This window comes from Bos mutus, chromosome 19 (assembly GCF_027580195.1).
Source record: "Bos mutus isolate GX-2022 chromosome 19, NWIPB_WYAK_1.1, whole genome shotgun sequence".
NCBI lineage: Eukaryota > Metazoa > Chordata > Mammalia > Artiodactyla > Bovidae > Bos > Bos mutus.
The window spans coordinates 31871037-31888863 of NC_091635.1; the positions used below are offsets into that span (position 1 = coordinate 31871037).

General features: G+C 39.5%; 1 protein-coding gene across 1 annotated transcript in view; it reads right to left on the minus strand.

Annotated features, from left to right (window-relative positions):
- NSF (N-ethylmaleimide sensitive factor, vesicle fusing ATPase) overlaps nucleotides 1-17827 on the minus strand; it is a 150301-nt gene that overhangs the window by 71621 nt on the left and 60853 nt on the right. The window contains exon 9 of the mRNA XM_070389994.1: nucleotides 1891-2090. Within this exon, the coding sequence (XP_070246095.1) occupies nucleotides 1891-2090 (200 nt within the window). The remainder of the gene's footprint in view (nucleotides 1-1890; nucleotides 2091-17827) is intronic.

Below are 17827 nucleotides of genomic sequence, written 5' to 3' on the forward strand. Positions count from 1 at the left end.
CTAGTCCACATCTTAAGTAAGTTCAAGGGCTCATTTTATGCCCCCTTGTTGTTGTTCAGTCACCCAGTCATGTCTAACTCTTTGCAACCCATGAACCGCAGCATGCCAGGCCTCGCTGTCCTTCACCATCTCCCAAAGTTTGCCCAAGTTCATGTCCAATGCACCAGTGACGCCATCTAACCATTTCATCCTCTGACGCCCTCATCTTCTGCCTTCAATATTTTCCAGTGTCAGGGACTTTGCCAATGAGTCAGCTAGTGGATGCTAAAACTCAAAGGCACACATTACCAGCACCAAAAAAGGAAGCTCATTATCTTTAGCACTTTAATTTCCAGTTTTCTTTTAATTTCTGAAGACATTTCTTTCCCGAGAGCTCAATTGTTCTTCTGAAAATATTTTAATTATATTTTACCCAGCATTTGAAGATTTTTGTATGTTTTCATGCTTTCTAGTCTACTGTATTTCCAGAACCAGAAATCTCATGACATTGTTTTTCAACTTTTCTTTAATGAAACAAATACATTAATACTAGTATATTAGTCAAGGTTTTCCAGAGAAACAGAATCAACACATCTATAGATGTATTCTATCTATTCTATTGGTGCTTTTAAAAATATATTTATTCTAGACCTAGATTTATCTTTTTACCTATCTAGAGATTAATTGGAGAAGGCAATGGTAACCCACTCCAGTACTCTTGCCTGGAAAATCCCATGGATGGAGGAGCCTGGTAGGCTGCAGTCCATGGGGTCGCTAAGAGTCGGACACGACTGAGCGACTTCACTTTCACTTTTCATTTTTATGCACTGGAGAAGGAAATGGCAACCCACTCCAGTGTTCTTGCCTGGAGAATCCCAGGGACGGGGGAGCCTGGTGGGCTGCCGTCTATGGGGTCGCAGAGTCGGACACAACTGAAGCAACTTAGCAGTAGCAGTAGCAGTAGCAGTAGCAGTAGCAGTAGCAGCAGAGATTAATTATAAGGAACTTGTTAACAGAATTATGGGAACTGACAAGTCTTACTATCTGTACTGGGTGAGCTGGAGACACAAGAGAGCCAATGGTGTGGCTCTCTCATCCAAAGGCCTGTAAGCTTGAGAGCCAGGAAGAGTGGGTGTTTCAGTTTGAGTCTGAAGGCAGAAAAAAACTGATGTCCCAGCTCAGGGCAGTCAGGCAAAAGGAAATTCCCTCTTACTCAAGTGAGGGTAAGCCTTTTTCTTCTTTTCAGGTCTTCAACTGATGGCATATTAGCAAGGACAACTGCTTTACTTAGTCTACAGATTCAAATGGTAAACACAACCCAACCAAAACAATGTTTGACGATGTCTGGGCACCCTAGGGCCCAGAAAACTAACACAAAATTAGCCATCCTAATTAGTAAACTCTGGTTTGATTTTTAGTTAATTTTATTTTATTTTTCTAAGATCCAAATCAAATTTTCCTTTGTGACCTAACAGCTTATACCTGTCATTCTACAGCTGAGTTGGGTCAGTGGTAAGTAAACTAGCTTTCTGCACAAGAACTTTACACATACATAATTCTATAAGTCTCTTTATGGATTTAACTTCTCTCTTTTATGATAAATGAGTTCAAGACTCTAGAAGTAATGTGAAACAAAAGTGTCACTTAAAAAGATATTCATGATATGTTTTGGGAAAACTTTTGGCTTATATCACCATCCATCTTTGTATTCTAAACATGTGGATACTGACATCTGCTCACAACATGTAACTCTCCCATAATCCCAGGTTAGTGACATAACTCGGTTCTAAATAAATTTTACTTACAATTTCTTCAAACTGTAAATTATGGCAACATGTTTTACACCAGAACTTTGGGTTTCAATCATCACATAAATGACAACAAACTTTTATTAAATTATATTAGCATTACCCTCCTTTGCTCCTCTTCAGCATCAGCAAAGAGTTTACGAATGTTAGCCTCTGACTCTCCCACATATTTGTTGAGAATTTCCGGCCCATTGACCACTTTAGGCTCTCTTGCATTCAACATCTTGCCAATCTGTCGAGCCAACAGAGTCTTACCACAACCTGGAGGCCCGTATAACAGGATGCCTTTAACATGTTTGCAGCCTAAAAGGAAAAGAGAACAATCTTACATCAACTAAGTAAGTAAGACATCAAGATTTCCTTTCTTCATATGCATGTTAGGAAAAATACAGCAATCGCATTAACATACATTAATATCCAGGTGCTATAAACATAACAAGAATGAACTAAAGCTCTTTTTAAAATAGAATATTCCACAAACAATTCCTACACCAGTACCAATAGTTGAGGGGGAAAGCTGCCAATTAAAGGTCTTTGGAAAAGTATATCTGAATTATGATTTAGTTTAGAACAAATACTTTTAACTGTGAAAATGTCTCTTTGACTTAAATACCTAATTAGGAACTATTACTTCTTTTTCATTATCCTTCACTTTAAAGCTAGCAGGGGAAAAAGAGATCTGTTTTCAGGCAAATTTAACTCAACACAAATCTATTATGATACAATAGCTATGGAAACTATATCTTAGTCATAGAAATTACAGGTCTGCCTGTCAATACAAGTACTGGAAGAAAGGGCAGACATGTCTGAGTTGGGTGGGGACTGAGCAATCCACAGGATCCAGATGGATGTTACAGACTTTGCGGATAAAGCTGAATGCCCTATTTCACAGGACTATGCCAAGTGAGAAACCTGCTTTTCAGAACCACCAAGAAGAAAATGAAGCTTCCAAAGAACAGTGTTCAACTCTTTTTGAGGCAACCATTGCTAAATGCATTAAAGGTATCATTAACAACAAAAAATAGCAAGACTGAATGACTTAAGACTCCCTAGAATTTCTTGAGCTCACTCTATGCAAGCATTTACTCCATTTCTGAAAATTAAGAGGAACTTTGGTTTCTGTTTATTCACTCTAGGAATTCTCACCTATCTTGCAGTTTCACACTTAAGATGCTTGACTCTTTTCTTATGAGTTTCTTTATACTACACCAAAAAAGCACTCTGTGAAATAATAAATTCTTAGATTTCAAGTGTTACACTCAAAACTACAGGTGAACAGGAAATTTTCTGGAAATGGAATATAGTTAAGTTTTTATGGAAAATGTCCTCATTTGGAATGAAACCTTAAAAAACTGTATCTTTAAGAAAATTATGACAATATATTTAATGACTCACATAAAGAAAACCACAAGATTCAACCAACTCTAACTAGAAATTTTAGATTCTAAGGAGGAAGATACTTGGTGTTGCCTGTATGGCCATTGCTTCTTTGTTTCAAAAAGGGACTCCCTTTTAAATTCTTGAAAGTGATGAGATCTATGCTTATGGTTAGACTTTTAGAGACAAGGGGAACTTGGTAGAAACATATGAAGGCTTAGATTATTAACCTTCTCATCAAGAGTAAGTTCATGTTTCAAGAACTGTAGCCTATAAAATGTCTTTGCCCTTGTCCCACCCTTGGGGCATAAGGGGTAAGGAGATAAGGGGATAAGCCTTGAGCTTCTCCTAGAGGCCAACACCACCAGGCACCCTCAGGATCCAATCTACTGGGACACATCTGAAGTGAACTCTGGAAGTTCACTTCAGTTCAGTCGCTCAGTCATGTCTAACTCTTTTGTGACCCCGTGGACTGCAGCACATCAGGCCTTCCTGTCCATCACCAACTCCCAGAATTTACTCAAATTCATGTCCACTGAGTTGGTGATGCTACCCAACCATCTCATCCTCTGTTGTCCCCTTCTCCCACCTTCAATCTTTCCCAGCATCAGGGACTTTTCAAATGAGTCAGTTCTTCGCATCAGGTGGCCAAGGTATTGGAGTTTCAGCTTCAGCATCAGTCCTTCCAATGAACACCCAGGACTGATCTTTAGGATGGACTGGTTGGATTTCCTTGCAGTCCAAGATACTCTCAAGAGTCTTCTCCAACACCACAATTCAAAAGCATCGATTCTTCAGCTTTTTTTTTCCTCAGGTGCTCAGCTTTCTTTACAGTCCAACTCTCACATCCACACATGACTACTGGAAAAAACATAGCCTTGACTAGACTGACCTTTGTTGGCAAAGTAATGTCTCTGGCTTTTAGTAAGCTGTCTAGGTTGGTCATAACTTTTCTTCCAAGGAGCAAGCGTCTTTTAATTTCATGGCTGAAGCCACCACCTGCAGTGATTTTGGAGCCCCTCAAAAATAAAGTCTATCACTGTTTCCACTGTTACCCCGTCTATTTGCCATGAAGTGATAGGACCAGAAGCCATGATATTAGTTTTCTGAATGTTGAGCTTTAAGCCAACTTTTTTACTCTCCTCATTCACTTTCATCAAGAGACTCTGTAGTTCTTCTTTGCTTTCTGCCATAAGGGTGGTGTCATCTGCATATCTGAGGTTATTGATATTTCTCCCAGCAATCTTAATTCCATCTTGTGCTTCATCCAGTCCAGTGTTTCTCATGATGTACTCTACATATAAGTTAAATAAGCAGGGTGACAATATACAGCCTTGATATACTCCTTTCCCTATTTGGAACCAGTCTGTTGTTCCATGTCCAGTTCTAACTGTTGCTTCCTGACCTGCATACAGATTTCTCAGGAGGCAGGTCAGGTGGTCTGGTATTTCCATCTCTTTCAGAATTTTCCACAGTTTGTGGTGATCCACACAGGCAAAGGCTTTGGCACAGTCAATAAAGCAGAAGTAGATGTTTTTCTGGAACTCTCTTGTTTTTTTGATAATCCAATAGATGTTGGTAATCTGATCTCTGGTTCCTCTGCCTTTTCTAAAACCATCTTGAACATCTGGAAGTTCACGTTCATGTACTGTTGAAGCCTGGCTTGGAGAATTTTGAGCATTACTTTACTAGAGTGTGAGATGAGTGCAATTGTATGGTAAGTTTGAGCACTCTTTGGCATTGCCTTTCTTTGGGAACTCTGGAAACTGGCTCATAATCTTCCACTCCAAGCCAACCACTACTGTTTGACTTAAAACTATTTGTAAAAAACCATACCAGAGGAAAATGGAGGTGGTGGGAATGAAACAGGCACAAGGGGAGAAGACCCAGAAAGGAGAAAACAAAGACATGCTTAACACCTACAAAGTACCAGAGCTTAGCCCCATCTCCAGTCTCTTAACCTTTTCCAAGTTCCTCAACTTCCTCCTAACCACACTTCCTTCCAGTTAAGCCATACTTTCTTTCAAGGACTCTTGCTTCCTCGGCATTCTTACATTTCTGTTATACCTATCTCAGGAGCCCTGAACACAATATGACTTTATTGCACCTAAACATTGGCCACAGAGCAAGACCAGAGAAAATTACACCACTATGCTGACTGATATCCTAAGAGCTTCATGCTATCTGATTTCAGCTCTACTCTCACTGCTTCCTCAGTATTGTATGCCACCCCTCACTCGTTTCTGTTAATCTCCCATTCTCCTTAGTAATTATCCAGATCGTCACTGTTCTCAAGTGCTACCCATGTCATTAATTCTTAGGGATGATTTAGATTTCTACTTTGCACATTAAAAAAAAAATCTATCAAGAATGAATTCTGTTTAGCTCCCTGCTTCCTTTTTTTTTTTTTTTTAACACTGCAAATTTATTATCTAACAGTTCTTTAAGTCATAAGTTTGAGTGGATTTGGGTAGCTCAGATCCATTTTTCATAAGACTGAAATCAAGGTGTGAGTCAGTGGGGTTTTGGGTAAAATCAGTTTCCAAGTATAGGCAGGTTGTTGATAGAATCCATTTCCTTGTGACTGTAACACTGCGATTCCTGTTTCTTTGCTGGCTGTCAGCTGGGGGTTCATCTTTTCTCCCAGAGGCTGCCTGTTTTCTTTTGATACTTTCCACGTGGTCTCCCTCCAGTGAGTGACTGAGTTTCTCTTATGCTTCAGATCTCTTGAGCTTCTTTTTCTGACACATCTCTCTCTTCTGCCTTCCTCTTCTGCTTTAAGCTACCTTCTGTGATTATGTTAGGCCCACCCCGATAATTCAGGTTAATCTATCTTTTGACATGATTATTAGTAACCTTAATTACATATCCAGACTCTCTTTGCATCCCTGCTTCTTCATCTACAGATTTATCTGCAGACATCTCCATTCTCAACTTCAGCAACTGTTCTCAGAGGAGGAGTTTCCTTCCTCTTCTCCAAGGTTTAAATTGCAATTATTTGTCTTTATACTTTCTTCTCTACTAGACTGTGAACTATTCAAGGCAGGTGCTGTCTCATCAATTCTGAATTGCAAACACTCAGCATTAATATCTAGCACATAATATATACTCAATAAATAGGTGAACAAGTAAATTGTTGACATCTTTCCTACAAAACTCAGAGAAAATGGGGGGCAAGAAGATGATTTTTTTAAAAAAATTATTTGAAGCTCTTGTTTGAAAGTATTTATTTTGTATTTGAAGCTCTCCACAAAAGTATTTACTTTCATGGCTAAGATAATTTAAATACCTAAAAAAAAATGCCTTTGGAAACACTGGGACTTTACAAATTTGGCCAAACTACATAATATCTAAGTACTAGATTTTTAACTCTGTAACTCTGTTTTTGTACGTGGGAAATGCTCAATTTAATATGTTTTGAATTAAATTAACTCAGATGTTATGAAACGAATAACCCACAAGATATTACCATGAAATTTGAAAGAAAGAGATAAAACGCACATCCATGGAACTTATATATAATCTATAATACAGATCTGTGAAATTATAGAATCTGTTCAATATAACATCAACAGGAACGTCATAAAAGCTCTAATCTGCATTAAAACCATCATTCTACCATCTTTTTTAGGATGCCAAGAAAGCACATCAAAAAATATACACTTACATGTGAAGATTTTAAAAAATCCACTTCCACAAAGGAAGCAGTTACCTGAATAAGCAGTGGAAATGGGATTTTGTTATTACTGTTATTATCATAGCTTTTTCAACTTATTAAATAAGCATTGGTCTCTAATTTTAAATGAGTCATAAAACTCTTCATAAGTAATTCCATTCAACAAAAGTGTATTAAGCTCCTGTTTGGACTAGGCACGAAACGAGGTGTTTGGGATACAAACATGAAAAAGGCAGTCCATACCTGCAGGGCATTTCTGATTTAGTAGGAAAGACAGAAATAAAAATAAGTTATCTATAATATAATATGACATTATCAGAGATGTGCATGAAATGTTTTTGGAACCTAGCCAAGAGAGACTGATCTTGCCAGGGTGATGGCAGAAAATTAGGGATGGACACAGGGGAAGGGATAACACAGAGTCTGGGCCTTGGAGGATGGCTTGAGGTTCCTAGTTGGGCAAAGGAAGGGAAATGGCAGCCTAAAGACAGAGACCAGCACTAGATCAGGCACGGCGGCATGGACCTAGAAGCTGTCCTCTCAAGACAGCCAGTCATCCCTTCCGTGGCTGGGAGCCTTGGAGGTGAGTGCCTGAATACAAGGTTGACAGGTTCCCAACTAAGACAGGCCTCAACACCATGCCAGGAGTTTTTAATCTGTTTTGTAAAAACCCAGAGGTTTCTAATCAGGGAGGCTACATAATGAGATGTGTGTTTAAAAGCTAACTCTGGTGGCAGAGCGGAGGAAGGACTAGAGAACAAAGACCAGAGGGTGGGAGTCTAGCTGGAGGAATGTTCTTAACCTTTTTCTGGGGACACTGCCTCACTGTCTGGCTTTGGGTTTTTTGCCAATTAAGCCTTCCTATCCCTCCAAGTCCTTTGGAAGCACATGAACAATTGGGTCGAGAGGCCTCAGAAGGCTGCCTCCCTACTGATGCCCCAGCTTTCCCCTGAGCTTCTCCAGAACATGAAGGCCTAGCACTGATGCTGGGAGCCTCTGATCTCTGACCGCTAGACTGTCTGACTGCCAAGCTGTACTGATTGCTGTTACTTTTTTTCCCCTTTATGTCTTACATGCCCCCTCACTACTCAGAGATCAGTTCCCTGAGTTAGGGAACTACATAGCAAAGGGTAGGCACAGAGGAAGGAGAAATCAGTGGAACTGACTTGTTTAAAATGTCATGTTCTCTCATTCTATCCCTTACTTTTTTTCCCATGGAATAGTCTAGTGGACCTCCCTAGAAAAATGCCCACGTACAAAAATTTGTATGCAGTTTTGAGAAGATTCTTATATCCTCTGAGGTCCAGGCATGGAATTCAAATTAAAAATCCCTGAGTACTACAGAAGTAATCCAGACAAGAGACCAGAAATGGGAAGAGGCAACAACTGTTTGCAACTCCTACAGCTCAATTCCAGAAAAATAAATGACCCAATCAAAAAATGGGCCAAAGAACTAAATAGACATTTCTCCAAAGAAGACATACAGATGGCTAACAAACACATGAAAAGATGCTCAACATCACTCATTATCAGAGAAATGCAAATCAAAACCACTATGAGGTACCATTTCATGCCAGTCAGAATGGCTGCGATCCAAAAGTCTACAAGCAATAAATGCTGGAGAGGGTGTGGAGAAAAGGGAACCCTCCTACACTGTTGGTGGGAATGCAAACTAGTACAGCCACTATGGAGAACAGTGTGGAGATTCCTTAAAAAACTGGAAATAGAACTGTCTTATGATCCAGCAATCCCACTGCTGGGCATACACACTGAGGAAACCAGAAGGGAAAGAGACACGTGTACCCCAGTGTTCATCGCAGCACTGTTTATAATAGCCAGGACATGGAAGCAACCTAGATGTCCATCAGCAGATGAATGGATAAGAAAGCTGTGGTACATATACACAATGGTGTATTACTCAGCCATTAAAAAGAATACATTTGAATCAGTTCTAATGAGGTGGATGAAACTGGAGCCTATTATACAGAGTGAAGTGAGCCAGAAAGAAAAACACCAATACAGTATACTAATGCATATATATGGAATTTAGAAAGATGGTAACAATAACCCTGTATACGAGACAGCAAAAGAGACACTGATGTATAGAACAGTCTTTTGGACTCTGTGGGAGAGGGAGAGGGTGGGATGATGTGGGAGAATGGCATTGAAATATGTATAATATCATATATGAAACGAGTCACCAGTCCAGGTTCGATGCACGATACTGGATGCTTGGGGCTAGTGCACTGGGACGACCCAGAGGGATGGTATGGGGAGGGAGGAGGGAGGAGGGTTCAGGATGGGGAACACATGTATACCTGTGGTGGATTCATTTTGATATATGGCAAAACCAATACAATATTGTGAAGTTAAAAAATAAAATAAAATTAAAAAAAAAAAGGACTTGTTGAAAGCTTAGAAAAGGTATCAGAACTCCTGGTTCAATATTTTTGAATGTTTGCTCTGGGCACATGAAAAGCCTCCAAAAGCTTTAAGCAGAGGAATGTGACAAGAGGGACAGATGCTCCAGAGACAGAGGATGAGGCCTGGAAAGAGAACATGTGATGTAAAAATCAGGAGGTTCATGCTGATCTAGGTCAGATCATTTGGGGCTGAGGTAGGAGAAGGAAGTCAAGTAGTGTAGGCAGGAACAGACAAGAGGTAACACTTTCTGGAACTCTGGCAACCTAGAGAGGGGATTTAAGGAGAGGTGCAAGGAAACTTCTTCTGAGACTAGTGAAGTAAAGAGAAGAGGAAGTGAGCTGAGGTTCCGCCTGCTGGGTTTTGTTTATCACCTGAAGTAGGGGCTGAGGTCATCTAAAGAATGCAGGATGAGGAGATGGCACTGGTAAACATGTGAAAATTTGGAAAGAACGTGAGGAACTGGGGAAACGTGTGAGAAAGTGGGCTTGAGCAGACAGATGCCACTGGGTAAGTGAACTCAGCATAGGAAAGTCAGGTCGCTGAGGAACTCTCCTCTTTGTTGTAATTATATAAGCAACTTACAGTGTGAGGTAAGGTGTAGGTTCTTACTCAGTTCTGTAAATACAAATTTTATTAAAGCTGGCATAAGAATCTTGACTTTTGGGGTTTTAACCACTGTTTTTTCCAAAACTGAATCTTAAACTTTAGCATTGCAGGGTAAATAAAATTACCACAAAAAAACCCAAAACTATCCCCAAATCCAAAACTACCATGTGGCCTGTTCTCACCACTCTCCCTCTTAATTTCCACAAATTTTGAGGCTTTAATTTTCATTTCTAAATCATTTGCATCTTTTCTCCTTCCTCCATAATTTATGGACTAATAGTATAAGCAAAAGAGACACTGATGTATAGAACAGTCTTTTGGACTCTGTGGGAGAGGGAAAGGGTGGGATGATTTGGGAGAATGGTATTGAAATATGTATAATATCATATATGAAAAGAGTCACCAGTCCAGGTTCGATGCACGATACTGGATGCTTGGGGCTGGTGCAATGGGACGACCCAGAGGGATGGTATGGGGAGGGAGGAGGGAGGAGGGTTCAGGATGGGGAACACATGTATACCTGTGGCGGATTCATTTCGATATATGGCAAAACCAATACAATATTGTAAAGTTAAAAAATTAAATTAAAAAAAAAATAGTGCCAAAGCATTTCTTCTCTTCATTTCCTGAGTTGTTAATTAACTGCTTATTTTAATAACTGCTTCTGTTAATCTCTTCCTAAAAACACCTAATTTTTATCTGGATGAGGCACAAATATAACACTCCTGGTTACTGTACCATAAAGGAAGGTGGTAGTGAAAACCATAATTCAGAATGGCCAAAACTGGCTTTATATACTTGGTTTTGGAATTTAAGTTGCTAATTATATCTGAATATAGGAGTAAATGAAGTTTTGGGACTGTGTTCTTTGACTCACTCAACAAGTGTGACATTAAGATGAGGTTGTTCTCTTCTGATTATTTCTCTTTTCTCAGTGAAATTAAAGATTCCAAATTATCAGCTGCTGGTGAGGATGGAATGAAGCAAGAGGTAATGTTGGATGTTTGTGGAGAAAGGAGATGAACTAGTCCTCTCAGAGAGGGGGGAAGGAAATTGACAAGACTAAGGAAATACATCCCTTCTAGGCCTCTTGGCTAAGACCAGGTGTAGACTAAGGGGATATAGAAGGAATGCCAGGAAACACTGATTCCAAGATATACTGATGCTTGCTTGATATTTGGTTCTTAAATTTAAAGTGAGGTCAAACATCATGGTTTTGTGTTTTTCTGAAGCCATATTCAAGAGTAAGCAGATAGCTGAGAAACACTTGACACACAGAACATGAGGAGCAAGGCTGTTAAGGGCGTACCGTAGGAGGGTAAAGGGCTTCTGCAATGGCTCAGCAGGTAAAGAATCCACCGCAAATGCAGGAGACACAGGAGATGTGGGTTCAATCCCTGGGTCAGGAAGATCCCCTGGGGAAGGAAATGGCAACCCACTTCAGTATTGTTGCCTGGAAAATCCCACAGACAGAGGAACCTGGCGGGCTACAGTCCACAGGATTGCAAAGAGTCGGATGCAACTGAGCACACACACAGGCGGGTAAAGGTGGTAGACCACGGAATCTAAGCTGGGTAGAGATGACAAAACAGCTGGGAGGTGACAGAGTAAATTAACTGGAAGGTCCCACAGGACTGAACTTGCTGGAGTAGGGGTGAGACACAGGCTAAAAGAAAGCAAGGAGGAAATGGGAGGTGGCTAGAGAGCAAGAGGCTTAAAACTGAGACCCCCAAAGTCGTGGTTATTAGTCATGGTGCAGTCTTGGGTATGACCAAAGTGAGTGTTTGAGATGGAGTCAAAGAAAAGTTAAATGGAGAACTGTGAAGACAGACTGTTAGACAAATCACCAACAAGGATACTAAAGTCACCAGTGACACACAGAAAAATAAAACAATCAAGATTACAGTTAGAGGAGCAAGTAAGCCAGACAAGTTCTTTATCTGGCCCCCCTGTTCATTCTTCTCTAGCAGGGCTATTCCTGTTCTCTTCCATTTTGTTCTCCATATGTTAGGGACAATGAAAAGTATCAATGTCTATTATTGTAAAATTAATGCCTATTATTGTCTATTATTTTACATCATTATGTAAAAGCTATTAATAAAGGTACAAATAATGTTAAATGCCAGTAACATAAATACAGCAAGTGGTAATGCCATTGTTTACTAAGGATTTAAGCAAATATGACACTGGAAACTCACTGTAAGACTATATTCTGTAAATAATTTAGTGTAAGGATGGTTTGTATCTCATTCTAGAGCTCTTGTCATAAGGAATTTTTAATGATTTGCTAGAATATGAACTGCAAAGCTGAATTTCAATTATATTTCACAGTGGATATTTGTCAAATGGATGAAAGTACAGCTTGTGGTCAGGCACCAGATAGGTGAAGAATGACTGGTTTAAGCGCGTTAGAAAATAAATCATGTGAAAAATCTCAACAGAACGTTAAAAATTACTAACTCAGAGTCCCATTTTTCTGACCATTGATTCTCAGACTTAGATTTCTAAAGCTATTGTAGCTAAACAACTTCTTTAAAAACAACAACTGGAGATTAGTGTTGTCATTGGGTTGCTTAGCTTTTATTTTGCAAGGTAAAGATTTCTTAAGCAAACAAAAATATTAAACCTGACATCTTCTATCACCACCATTTAATCTAAGAAAATATATTGTACTATCAAAAGGTAGGATGGACATATAATCTCAGAATGAATAAGAGTTTTTTGTATTAGACTCAAGAGTGAGTGCTCTGGAGTCAGCTTGTCTGGGTTCAAGTCCTGGTTCTTCCACTTATAACTGGAAATAATAATAGCAACTACATCAGAATATTATGACAATTAAGGCACTTAGAAAGAGCTCATGCTGCTGCTGCTGCTAAGTTGCTTCAGTCATGTCCGACTCTGTGAGACCCCACAGACGACAGCCCACCAGGCTCCTCCGTCCCTGGGATTCTCCAGGCAAGAACACTGGAGTGGGTTGTCATTTCCTTCTCCAAGAAAGAGCTCATAAATAGGCTTAATTAATATTAGCTTATTTTTTTTTTTATCACCTTGCTGCGCAGGAGTTATGAGATCCAACCAGACTGCCAACTGGTAGGTGAGAATTAAATCACTGTTGCTGCTAAGTCGCTTCAGTCGTGTCCGACTCTGTGCAACCCCATAGACGGCAGGCCACCAGGCTCCCCCATCCCTGGGATTCTCCAGGCAAGAACACTGGAGTGGGTTGCCATTTCCTTCTCCAATGCATGAAAGTGAAAAGTGAAAGTGAAGTCGCTCAGTCGCATCCGACTCTTGGCGACCCCATGGACTGCAGCCCACCAGGCTCCTCCATCCATGGGATTTTCCAGGCAAGAGTACTGGAGTGGGGTGCCATTAGGTGACTGTAAAGCCTGAAAATAAATGAAGATCTTGCTTGTGAAATTCTTTCTGAGACTGACTACTGTGACCATCTGGCCCCTTAAACACTTTATCTAAAACACCATCGTCACTGGGACACTGCAAATTACAGGACTCATTCCACTGATGAACCTCAAAATCCAAATTAACACTGTAATAAATGAATTGTAACAGCAGTTTCACAAAGATTTTGCTAGTGTTCAGCAGGGCAAGATTCTCTGTAGCTTTAGCCTCTGTTTCCAGGTGGATTACTATCAGAGTCAATCCTCCCTGCTCCTCTTATGCCTTAAGCAAGATTCAATTCATACCAATTTCTCAAGCCTTCCAACCTCATTAAGGGTCAATATGTAGCTCCATCCATAAAAATCAAGCTACCATGACTATCACTTTCACATGTATACACCTTTCTAACATCTCTCTCCCCAACCTGTTCTATTACAATAAGCATGTTTCTTCTTCAAAGTTCCCCTTATCACCCCAATTGCACCGATTCTTACAGTCCTTAACTATCAGATATTAGAAAGCTGCCACTCTGTGGCACTCACCTGGGATGATCTGGTTCTATTAAGATGAGCTTGGGCTATTTCTGGGTATTTCACTCAAAAGGACATTTGCAATGCTAGATAACCACTGCCCATCCTTTGTCTCTTAGTTTGAGGTAGCTTAGTATGATATACTGGAGAAGGAAATGGCAACCCACTCCAGTGTTCTTGCCTGGAGAATCCCAGGGACGGGGGAGCCTGGTGGGCCACCATCTATGGGGTCGCACAGAGTCGGACACGACTGAAGCGACTTAGCAGCAGCAGCAGTATGATATACACTTCTGATTCTAACTTTCACTCTCTTAGTTAAATGAGCAATTCTCCAACCACGTACAAATGTGTAACACTGTTTGAGCCCCACGTATTGTTACTCAGTGATTATAATCATACAAACTTTGGTGGGGACAACTTTAAGAGGCTTTAAGGTGTGTGCTACGATTAGCATGGATGACTTTTGATCTAAAAGTCTAAACAGAGTAAGACTTTATCCACTATAATAAAGCTTATGTAGCCCCTCTGATGAAAATAATACATGAAAATATGTGTAAGATATCTTAATGTACTAACTATAATCTCTTTTCTTAAGATAGTTCAATGAAAAAGAACAGCCTGTTTCTACAATAAAATTAATAAACAGTAATGTTTGCTGTTTATAATCTTTGAAATAGTACCCATAAATGTAAAAAATCTGCATTTATTAATCTCTTCAATTCTAAAAAGCAGTGAATTTTCTTTGTTTTCCTGAGATTGTATCAGAAGCAAGCCGCACTGAGGAAAAATTGTCAACTTTTAGGTAACCAAAAGAGGAAAAAAAATTAGGGCAAACGCTAATTTTACACAAGAGTAAGCAGAATAAGAATAAATTAGGACTGCTGTCAAATTAGCATCAGGATAAAGAGTGTTTATTTCGTGGGGAAACACGATCCATAAAGAGAGAGAGAGAGAGAGAAGTGTGAAGTCGGTCTGGTGGTGTTTAAAGGGGAATCCCACATAACTTCCAGTTCAAATGCAGACAGATTTGCCATGTTTGCCAAAACAGGGAGGCTATCAACAGAATAGCGGCGAGTCAGGACATATTCACAAGTCTTGCAAGCCGCTCTCTGCAGTTGTGCAAACCAGATTTGAATGCTTATTTTTAAATTGTGCACGCACTTGCAGAAAACACAATCACAAATTAATGCTAATATTTAGTCTTTTATTTTAAAGTTTGCGCAGTTCCAACTTCTAGAATTATATGAGTATTTTCTTAGTTCTGTTCAACTTATCCTTCAATTTTCCATCCATACAAGGAGGACTTGGAGCATAACTTCCATCAATTCATAATATAGGAGGGCTTTCTGTTTGTTTCAAAGATTGTCAATCAGCCTCTAAAACAAGTCATCTACATTTGCTTAGCTGGGCACTTACCAAATCTTTAAGAAAAGGAAATAGTTAAGAATGGAAACACAACTTGGACCCCATTTAAGCAGTCAGGTCTTTGATCATCCATTCTCTGGGTATCATTTCGTCTAGTAGAGACCCACTGTTGCCCCCAACAATTTTAAAATGCTGAGAGCACTCTGAGTTCCGTTATGATTAAGTGAAACGGGCCTGTGCCCTGAGCACCGAGCAGTGCAGGATGCCTGACTGGTCTATATCCAAATTAGTCACCTGAGATTCAGTACAGATCTTCTCACTAGATAGCCCACAACTAAAGATGGGGTGTGTGTAGCAACGCTCCAAACTAATCTCTGCTGACACCTCCACCTTTTATACTCCCTCAGAGGGAGTGGCCTGGTATTTCACAAATTCTTGATGACAAAAATCATGCTTCTACTATATAGCAGGTCCTGCCTTGCTGCCATCTGGCAGCACGTATCTTTACTAGTTTCAGAATTTTACAGCTTCTCCTGTCTTCTTTTTTTTCCCTCTGTCCTTCTGTTTTAAACCCACTCTACTTGCTGTTCTATATGGCCTCTGCTTCTGACTAGCAAATACCTTGTTTTCTCTAGCAGACAGCTTATTCTTTCTTCACTTATACCTGGACCTTCTATTGTATCAGTTCATGTTCTTCTGTTTCTCAGAAGTCACCTCCTTAATGCATGCCACCTGACTGATCACATCTAATTCTGTTAACACTACTAAGCTCTGACCACATCTTTGGGCTCTATTCTTTAATACTTACAATGGTAGCAGCGGTCAAACTTTAACATGCACCAACCTCCTCTGCATCTAAAAACTCAGATTTCCAAGCACTAATCCTAGAAATTTGAATTCATTAAGTTTAGAGTGGAGCTGGGGAAGTTATAAAACAAGCACTCTCTAGGTGATTTTAATGCGAGCCACAGACACTTTGAGAAACATCATTCATAGTTATAACTGACACTACATTAAGCTGCTTTCTAAGAGCTCTTAGGTTTTTATTTAGTGTAAATGTTCTATAACATTTACTTCAATTAAATCATAAGCTAATAAGAATACCTTTTTTTTTTAATTCCTTGACAAGTTGCAGATATAGAAGAGCAAAGAGCTATTCTAACAGGATAAAAGTTATCAAGAATAAATGTAAGGGACTTCCCTAGAGGTCCACTGGTTAAGACTCTGTGTTCCCACGGCAGCAGGCCTGGGTTCAGTTCTTAGTCAGGGAACTAAGATCCCAAATGCAATGTGGCTTGGCCAAAAATTAAAAATAAAAAAGAATAAATGTAAGATTTCTATACTTGAGTACAGCTAGGGGAGATATAGGCTTATGGGAGATGACACAGTGGGAGAGATTTACTTAAAAGTAAATTCACCCATGGCGGATTCATGTCGATGTATGGCAAAACCAATACAATATTGTAAAGTATTTAGCCTCCAATTGAAATAAGTAAACTTATATTTAAAAAAAAAGAGAAAAGCTCATTCAGCCAAAAATAAATAAATAACTCTAAAAAAAAAAAGGTAAATTCGGTATTAATCAAGATAGAATGTGGATGTCAAAAATATAACCCAATTTCAGCCCGCATTAAAAGAAGACTGAAGCTGTGAACACAGGACGGACAGTTCTTGCCTACTGTCTAACGCGGGCCATGCCTGCAGTGCTCCAAGTATTCCACTGACTGCTGAGTTTCACAATGCAAATATGAACAGATACTAAAGTTCAGAGAAATGAGAATAGAATGGCAGAGGGCTAAAAATCAGGTTATAAAGAGATTTTCTAGAAGAACGAATCAAGCTGGGAGTTTTAGCTCAGGGAAAACATAAATGCAAGGAGAGTTTATGTCTGGACAGAACAGCTTTCTTCACACACCTAAAGGGCTTTCAGGGGGAAGCAGGGAACCCTTTTCTGTATAGTCTTAGGGGGTGAACTACAGCTGGCAGCAGAAGCTATGAGAACCTATGTTTCACCTTAAGTTAAGGAAGACTCAATCAATGGTTGTCCAAAAAATCAATAGTTGACCCAATCAATGGAAGGCAGTGTTCAGAGAGAATGAGTTTCCTGTCACTGAAGGAATTCAAGCTTAAGGAACTTGGCAGAAGTTCCTCAGCAGAAATAGAAAATTTAAACAAAAGACAAGTATGTAAATTAAATTACTTTTAAGATCCCTTGCAATGCTGAGATTCTATCATTCCTTTGATATTCTCTGGTAGAACCAGCTAGTTTTGCAATAATATTTGAAATAAATATTCTAGGATGGGAACAAAGAAGGAGATGGAAGGCTAGGAAGATGATAAAGAGGCTACTGCTGTAATTCATGTGTAATTTACTGAAAGTATGAAAAAGATAAGAGGAATGATCCACTCCCCCAAAAAAAAAAAAAAAAAAAAGCAGAAACAAAATTAAGAGTAGTCAATAATGGATTTGAGAAAATGCATGCACACATGAATACAGCCAACTGATCTCTGACAAAAATCAAAGGCAACACAGTAGAGCAAACACTGTCTTTTCAAAAAATGGTGCCAGAATTCATGGACATCAACATGCAAAAAAAACCAAACCAACAACAACAAACCTGATCTAGGCACAGACTTCACACTCTTCACAAAAATTAATGCAAAAT